At 35.1% G+C, this 9,275-nt stretch overlaps 1 protein-coding gene across 1 annotated transcript in view; it reads left to right on the forward strand.

Moving 5' to 3' along the window:
* The first annotated feature begins 658 nt into the window (after nucleotides 1–658).
* The window catches only part of ARFIP1 (ADP-ribosylation factor interacting protein 1), a 50,583-nt gene continuing 41,966 nt past the window's right edge, over nucleotides 659–9,275 (forward strand). The window contains exons 1-3 of the mRNA XM_008579586.1: nucleotides 659–766; nucleotides 6,548–6,643; nucleotides 8,235–8,347. Coding sequence (XP_008577808.1) covers nucleotides 6,577–6,643; nucleotides 8,235–8,347 — 180 coding nt within the window. The 5' untranslated portion in view covers nucleotides 659–766; nucleotides 6,548–6,576. The remainder of the gene's footprint in view (nucleotides 767–6,547; nucleotides 6,644–8,234; nucleotides 8,348–9,275) is intronic.

The following is a 9,275-nucleotide window of genomic DNA, read 5'->3' on the forward strand; positions in this document are numbered from 1 at the left end:
AGTTCAACTGTAAGCTTACTTGCAGTTAGGTCAGATAATATCAGTGTTTAATATAAATCTAAATAGAAGGAAATTTCTTTACCCAACCCAGACGGAAGTCAGAGAAGCCCAATTTACCTAGCTAACCTTGAAATCAAAGGGAAATTAGCATCACAAGTATTCAGTTTGTTTATACTGACCATTAATCAGGCTCATTATGATTATATTAGACATTAGTCAATTTTACATATTAGATATGGCATTTCAGTGGCCTTAGTTTCATTTCTTAAAACAATTTTCCTGATGTATCAGTAGCTTAAAATTTTTAAATTGAATTTTAATATCTGCCTGTTGCTTAATTCCAGAATAATAAAAGTGTATTGTATGAGGTTACTTCAAAAAGTTAATGGAAAAAGTGAATTACAAGATAATATAAATCTTTCCATAAGCTTTTTGAAAACCCCTCTTATTTGATATGCACTGTACCAGTTAATAACAAATCTTGCTGTATTTGCTGCTGATTGTACATCATTATAGAATGCCATGACAGTATAAGGTAATACCACATAGTAGAGAGGAAAAATAATTTAAGATGTGATTGAAAGGACACAGTTATTCTGAACTATTATGGGATTTTTTTTTACAAAGATTTTTTTCTTTTATTTAAATGTTGTTAAGGATTTGAAGCGTTCATTACCGTCTGGACTTGGTCTCTCAGAAACCCAAATTACATCTCATGGCTTTGACAGTACCAAAGAGGGGGTTATTGAAGCAGGCGCATTTCAAGGTAAGAGCCCATATATTTGTAAAGATGGCTGGGATGGAGGATGGGAGTTCACCAACTAGAACTTTTATTAATAAAACACAAGGGTCGAGCCCTATAATTCTGCGATAAAACATTGATTATAAACATAATCCTTTTCTCTTCGATTTAAGTAATTTAGGAATTATTTTAATAGTCGTCTTTATATAAATAGATCAATGTGCATAGTATCACTGATTATTATTTAAGAATTGGCTTTAAAATACTGAAATAAAAATTCAGATATTATATCAAAATGTAAATTTAGAGTGTTTTAGCTTGTAATCACAAAATTTATAACTATAAATCAATATTGATTTGTATAAATACATATTTCCTATTTCAAAACAAATAGGAAAATAACTTTTATTTTTCCTACTATACATGCTGCATAGGAGGACTCCAAGACCATCCTCACGTTCAGTAATTTGCTAGGAGGACTCACAGGATTCAATATGTAGTCACACTCATGGCTATGATTTATTACAGTGAAAGAATACCAAGCACAATCAGTAAAGGCAAAACATGCATGAGGTAAAGTCTGGGGAGAACTAGGCACAAGCTTCCAAGGGTCTTCTAGTGCGGTCACACATGAATTGCTTAATTCCCCCAGTGATGAGTTGTGACCACATATGTGAAATGTTGCCAGTGAAGGGGAGGCTCATTTAGAGATTCAGTACACAGAGTTTTTATTGGGGCTGCTCACAGAAGCATCCTCTGCTTAGCACATACCAAGATTCTTATACGCAGGCATTTTTAAGGGTAGGCTAAGGTTAGGCCTGCTATGTTAACTCTTTCCTGCACACATCCAATATATATATATATATATATATATATATATAAAATAGAAAGGAAAAAATTGCTTCCTTTTTCTAATGCTCTTACCTGTAATAACTTTTTTCAGGTGGTTTTTTATTTTTACATGAGTGAAAGGAAGTAAACTCATGTGCACATCTGGATGTGGAAAATAGATCGTTTTCTTGACAGCTGTAGTTAAAGTGGGTTGATGTTCAGTGGAGTATATTAATTTTAATACTTCATTATGTTTTCACAAGATGAAAAAAAGATCTTCATGCCTTTGCAGTCCTTCGCTCTCCTGCAGATAATAGTATTCTATATTTTTATTGTACTATTGGTCAGTATATTATTCAAGAATGATTTAGATTTTGAACTCTGTTTTTTTGCTCCATGGATTCTGGAAATAGGCATTTAAAGTAATCCAGTATAATATCCTCTACTTTTGCTGTGAAATGAATGGGCTATGTAGTGACATCATTTTTCTCCCTTTTCATTTTTATGCCCAGAAGAATAAAGCTTTAAAAGGGCTCAGGCATGTCAATGTCTTGGTAGTCATTCTGAAGCATTGTGGCATTCTTATGTTGGGGATAACTTTGAAAGGGTTGACTGATAACCTAAAATTATGAGTGCTTATAAATATGTCTTACTTTGTGTAATTCGATGCCAGTTTTGGACCAGTCACCAATTTTGAAATTTAAGTGTCAACACGGAATTAAGAACTAATTTACTAGAAAATATTTTAAGTATTTTTAATGACATCATTTAGCTGACATTTGTTTTACTCTTTTTCCCCTTAAAGTGAAACAGTATTATACAATAATTGAAATCAACTGGCCTTTATAAACCGCTATAATATGAGCATTAAAATGCCAGTTAGTTTCACTTGCTTATAGATACATCCCAGTTCTTCAAATTGGAATAAAAAATGTTTCATGATAACGGCAGTAGTTTATGTCTCTTTGAACTGAGTTTATAAAACATTTTTTAACCCAAATTGCATTGTTATTAATGTATTAAAAAGATCATTAATCTGCCATACTCGGATTAGTTAAGCATTTATTGGAAAATGTAGTTGTTTTAAGTGCCCTTTTTAAAAGATATATGTAGATATATTGGAGTGAACATGAGAAACAGCAACATGATTAAAATTTAGGAAATAGGTTTTTTGAAAAAATATTAAAAGAATTAGGGCTATATTAACTCTCTGGAAAAATGACTGAATGATAACTTAATAATGGCCTTTTATCACTTGAACAGTTACTGCAAGAAGAATATTAACCATCTACCTTTCTGTCTAGAGCAAATTTAGAAGAAATTATCTTTAAATTCAGCCTAAAAACAATAACAAATATTGAAATCTGCCTAACAACAAATATGCTGCAGAATCAGTAATAGTGGGAGTCATGAATAAATCAAAGCTCATAAGAGTAAAGTGTACTTAGTATGTAGGTTTTATTTTAATGGGGGGCTTCAATCATTGCATACATTTATTCATATTCCTAGATTTCTGTTGTTGAGATGAAACAGAGCTCATTCCCCTAATTCCGTCAATATGCAGGATCCTGGATTTTTTTTTTTTTTTTTCCTTTTTGTCTTTTTTCGTGTCCGGCAACGGATCGCAACCCTCAGTGTCGTGCCCGTACCGTACCGGACCGGGACCAACAATGGGATCGCAACCCTCGGTGCTGCGCCCGCACCTCGCTCAGCCAGTGAGCGGGAACCGGTCTGTATGTGGGATCCGACCCCTGGGCGGGAGTGCCGCCGCGCTCCCAAGCGGCACACTGTAGCAGTGCGCCACCGGGCCCGCCCCAGGATCCTGGATTTTTTTTTTTTTTTTCCTTTTTGTCTTTTTTCGTGTCCGGCAACGGACCCCAACCCTCAGTGTCGTGCCCGTACCGTACCGGACCGGGACCAACAATGGGATCGCAACCCTCGGTGCTGCGCCCGCACCTCGCTCAGCCAGTGAGCGGGAACCGGTCTGTATGTGGGATCCGACCCCTGGGCGGGAGTGCCGCCGCGCTCCCAAGCGGCACACTGTAGCAGTGCGCCACCGGGCCCGCCCCAGGATCCTGGATTTTTAAGAATTTCTAAAAATTGGGTATTAGTGAATAATTCTGGTAATTAAATTAGTAGCTTAAAGGGTTAGGATATTGAAGATACAAAGAAGTGATAATTACCTTTGAAGGTAAAACAAAAAAGCTGAAGTCCCAGTTACCTCAGCACCATATCATTTGCAACTTGAGTTTGGAAAGTTATGTATCATTTGTTATATATATTATACACAGCTCATGTTGTGCCATGGTATTATTTCTCGTGCAAGATTAATGAACTGTAATACCTAGAAGAAACAGAGCTCTGTTCCTGGGGTCAAGACATGGAACTACAGTAGTCTTTTATTTAACACTTCCTAATAATAAAAGTCCTTGTTCCTTGGATAGTAGAAATATATTCTTTGTTTAAAATGGTGATTGGACTAGATTACCTATAAAAATGTTTTCCAACTCAGCAAATAACTTACAGATTATTGTTTTCTGTATTGAATTTAATAATGGAGATATTATGGTATAGATTTAGAAAATCTGAATCTCTAATAAGAAACTATTTCATCCTCTCTGGGCCTCATTTTTTTTATAGTTTAATGTGAAAGTTCAGACTAGTTGATTTCTGTCATTTCTTCCAGTTTTAAATTTTATAATTCAATAGATTTAAAGAGACAAGTATGTCTTACTTTGAAAAGGTAGTATCAGTCTATGTAGGTCTATGGTGTGTTTGAATTTTAATGTGAGATCCAGTCCAAATTAAGGTTTTCATACTGTTAGAACCGGTGACTGTTTCCACATCAGAACTTAGTATATCTACAGTATGACAAATTATTACTAATTGTAAGTAAAGAAAAAAAAAAAAAGTGGATGTTGATTCTTTCCTATTAGAAAATTTATGAGGGCCGGCCCGGTGGCGCACTGGATAGTGTGCTGCTTGGGAAGCGCGGCGGCGCTCCCGTCCGAGGGTTCAGATCCCACATACAGACCGGTTCCCGCTCACTGGCTGAGCGAGGCGCGGGAGCAACACCGAGGCTTGCGATCCCGTTGCCGGTCCCCGATCCGGTACGGGGGCAACACTGAGGGTTGCGATCCGTTGCCGGACATGGAAAAAAGACAAAAGACAAAAAAAAAAAAAAAAGAAAATTTATGAATTTGGTACATTATATGTTTTCCAGAGAAATGGGGAAGAGTGTAATTGAAATAAAAGTACATTACAGACATTAAAATATTCTCAGCTAAATGTGGAAGGATTTCCATATTTTTTCAACTTCTTTTTAATTATTCCTCCCTTAGGTTTGATGCTGGGCATTAACAACAATACAGGATAGTCCATATTTCTTACCATGTAGATAACTCGTAGTAACATGGTGAACTAAAGCTCAGAGATGTTAGGTAGTTTGCCAGGCTGTTCCTGATACTATGTGGTAGATAGAGCCAGAATTTCAAACCCAGAGTTAGAATTTAAAATTCATTTGTGTTTCATTTAAAAATTGTGTTCTTTATGCTGGTTCTCAAACTTGGCTGTGTTTGAGAATCATGAGTGGCTTTTAGAAAACTATAGATTACTGTTGCACTGAAAATCAGTAGATCTTGTGGAGTGTCCCAAGTATAAAAGCTCTAGGAGTGGGCTGGCCCGGTGGCGCACTGGAGAGTGCACCGCTTGAGAGTGCGGCGGTGCTCCCGCCGAGGGTTCGGATCCCATGTGGAGACCGGTTCCCGCTCACTGGTTGAGCGCGGTGCGGGCGCAACACCGAGGGTTGTGATCCCGTTGCCGGTGCCCGGTACGGTGTGACACCGAGGGTTGCGATCCCGTTACTGGTCAGTAAAAAAGACAAAAAAGAAAAAAAAAAAAAAAGCTGAATGATGCTGTGGGAAATATAACAGGCAATTTTACTAATCAGAATTCAGGGAAAGCTTCCCTGAACAAGTGATAATTAAATTTAGACCTAAAAGACTAATAGGAGTTAACCAGGTAAAGACTCAAGAGAAGAATATTTCAGACAGAAAAATCAGCATGAACAATTGTTCTGAGGTGATAGAGAGGGTGGGGATGAGAAAAGAGAGTTTGGGAGGGAAAGAAAAAAAAGACAGGCCAGGAACAAGTCACATCCAGTGGCTGAGGGACAGGATAAGCCTGCAAAGTAAAGTACGAAGGAGCAGGCAAAGTCTGGAAAGAATAAAAAGAGAGTAAAGTTACAGAAACCAAAGAAAGAATTTCAAGTAGAGAGTATCTAATAGTAGTTAATATTACTGAACAGAGAAGTGTGATGAGGACTGAAAATGTCCCTGGAGGTTATGAATGTTAGCAGGACTTCTCAGACTTGAAAGTACATATGGATCACCTGGAGATCTTGTGAAAATGCACGTTCTGGATCAGTGGTTCTGGGGCAGGACCTGAGATTTTGCATGTATAACAAGTTTCGAAGTGACTTAATTGATATAGGTCTCCTGCATTTACACTATGATTAGCAATGGTCTACGGTACTTAAGATTTGAAATTTGTAATTCCTGTGAAGGCTGTAATTCATTAACATTTCCTTAATGCCTTTGGATTTTTACTTGAAGAGCTTTTCCTTTGTACAGAAGAGTAGCAAGTTATGAAATCTTTAATCACATTCTATTAATTGATTTTGGAAATAGCAGAGTCCAGGTAAAGTCCTCTTTAGATGTGATCTTGCCAAATTTCTTCATATACATTTGTGTTTTATTTGGTTTTGTCAGTTTTGTGAAAAATTCATATAAGAACTCAGCCTGGTAGTGTTCATTTATTATTAGTCCTTTCCTGCAAGAAAGGAAATATATGAATTCCAGTTTTTAATCCTAGTGTTTGAATATTTTAAAGGAACTGTCAGTAAACCTATATTCAAAATGTACAGTATGTGGAGGAGGAAAAGGATTTTCACAGTTAAATGTCTACCCTTTTCAGGTTCCCCAGCACCACCATTGCCATCTGTTATGTCTCCTAGCAGGGTTGCAGCTAGTCGACTGGCTCAACAAGGAAGTGATTTAATAGTTCCTGCAGGTATTCACTGCGCTGATTGGATAAAGCCCTTCTTGCTACTGCTGAAGCTAAACTAATTCACTCAGTTTCATAATCACTTGCTTTATGTTCTTAGGTGTGTGTTATTCTGGCTTTTTTGGTGGCTGCTCCTCTTTTTTTTTTTTTTTAACAATAGGGGAAATGATCTTTTTAGCCATTGCCTGTCTTTCTGGCTTTTCAAAGTAGTTAGGTGGTATCACAAATCTGAAATTTAATCCATTTTTAAGATTAAAAACATGGTAAAATTTGATTTGTTTTAAATCATTCTTTCTTTCTGGAAAATACAGGTTCACTTATCTGATCCTCAACTCCCAGCTTTGCAACTCTGCCCTTTGTTTTCAATTAAACAGAAAAGGAACTTTCAACAATTGGGCTGTTTGTTATTGGGAATAGATCAAGTGGAAAAGGTTGAGTCTTCTTATTTTCAGCCTAACTTACAAATAGTATGCAGACTGTAACTTATGAGTTATACCCAGTGAAAAATATTTAGGAAAAATCAATATCTTTGCATTGAATTTGCTCTGCACTTTAATGTTACTGGTCTATAAAAATGGGGAGAAAATGAGCTCCACATTTCTTTTTATATGAAATGTTAACATTTCTATTTTGTGTCTATGAAAGTTTTGTAAATTCTTAGATGTATTTCATTTTATACACTGTTCGCAATCTTAGACGGTGGTAAATCTGTCATAAAAGCTGGTCCAGCTCTAGGAATAACTGAGAGAAGTTGTTTTTGCTGACCTTAAATTTTTAAAACCGTTTTTACAACTTTTTCTCTTTTCCTTATTTCATTGTTCTTTTTGAATTATATAAAGTTTTTATTCCAAGTCATTAGTATAATAAACGTTTAGGAAACATCTTTCTGCTATGAAAAATATTTTACTATTAGGAACTTTATGGTTATAGAGTTGCTTTTATGTCATGAATTTTTAATGTACTGTTTGGAACAATACATTGTCAGGATTTTACACTGCCTTTATTAATTATGGCTGGGTTTTTTTTAGCCTTTTTTTTTCTTGGTCTCTTGAGAAAAAAGAGGTACAATGTAGCTCTTGTTTCAACCCAGCCAGTCATACTGGTGTTAAGATAATTTTAATGAATATATGAAATTTCAGCTACTGTTTCAAATCCTACAAAATGATAGCAATGTTTTGTTGTTCTGGTCTACGTAGTACAGTGAAAGGAGGTCGCTATGGGGATTATGTGGACTTTTAGATTTTTATTGATGAAGATAGTTCTTTTTCAGGGTCATTAGATTATAAGATTAGTTGTGAAAATTTTATTTTCTTGGAGTAAACTGTAGCTTATATAGAAAAGGCTGATTGTGGCAGAATTTTTTTTTTTTAAAGGAAGACAGACATACCACATGGCATTTGTGTTTAATGAACAGAAATGTTTTTTAAGTAGTTAGGAAATTATCTTCAGTGATTCTAGAAAAGCCCTTCACTTTGTGGAAACCTTTTTATTTTTTAAATGCATAAGTGGTTTAATTTCAACAGCATCAACGTTTTGTTTTCTTTCCCTACTTAGCTTTATCTGGATTGTGTTTTTATCTTTTGCTATGATCATGCAGGTGGCCAGAGAACACAGACAAAAAGTGGACCAGTTATTCTAGCAGATGAAATTAAAAATCCTGCAATGGAAAAGTTAGAACTTGTTAGAAAGTGGAGTCTAAACACCTATAAGGTTTGTAATTTTTTAATATTTCTACCCTACATGGTCCTAAGAATTTTCATTTGTATGTTATTCATAATATACTGTAATTATGTGAATATATGAGAAAATAATGCCATCTAAACATGGAAATATAATTAGAAAATGAAGTATTTGTTTTATTATTGATCTTTGCATGGTATTTAAAAAGTCAGTACAAAAGAGTAAAAAAGCTATTAAAATGCTTATTAACTGACAGATAATTTACATGATTGAAGAAATGTGCTACCTTGGAATACATTTAACTGTAGAGCTGCTACAGGTATATTTGCCCTCCCCCACTTTGATACTTTATAGCAATCGAAGGTCAAGAGAGGTATATTAGTTCTCCAAAGTTTGAAATTCTCTTATCTTATTCTAGTAACTAAGCATTAACTGTACAGGCAGCACCAGATTGCAAATGAATTGGGTCTCAAAAGTTTGTTAACATTGTTAGTTGCATTTCTTCAAAGTAATTGGTGGTTATTTTTCTTATGCTCTTTGTAAAACAAATAAGCAAAATATTTAGTCTGTACTGTATTTGATGTATTACAAATAGCTTAAGCTTCAAATCCACTTAGTACCCTTCAATCTTAATGGAAACAAGACAGTAGACTTGTTAAGTGTTAATAATTAAATGGATGAAAGTCCTAGCAGCTCATGTTAGAGCATTAGCCACAGCTCTCTCTATGTTCACCAATCATTTGTGGGTCTGGTGGTTGGTAAATCAGGAATTTTCTGTATGTTTATACAGAGCAGTTCTCTCTTATGTGTCTTCTCAAGAGTAATACAGAAGTGAATTTATTTTTTCTGTTAATAATTTAAAATATGATCTGAAATCCTTTGTAGAAGTATACGTTTTCTTTTTTTTTTTTTTTTTTTTTTTTTTTTTTTTTTTTTTTTTTTTTTTTTTTTTTTTTTT

Source organism: Galeopterus variegatus, unplaced genomic scaffold (genome assembly GCF_000696425.1).
Source record: "Galeopterus variegatus unplaced genomic scaffold, G_variegatus-3.0.2 Scaffold1917, whole genome shotgun sequence".
In the NCBI taxonomy this organism is placed as follows: Eukaryota; Metazoa; Chordata; class Mammalia; order Dermoptera; family Cynocephalidae; genus Galeopterus; species Galeopterus variegatus.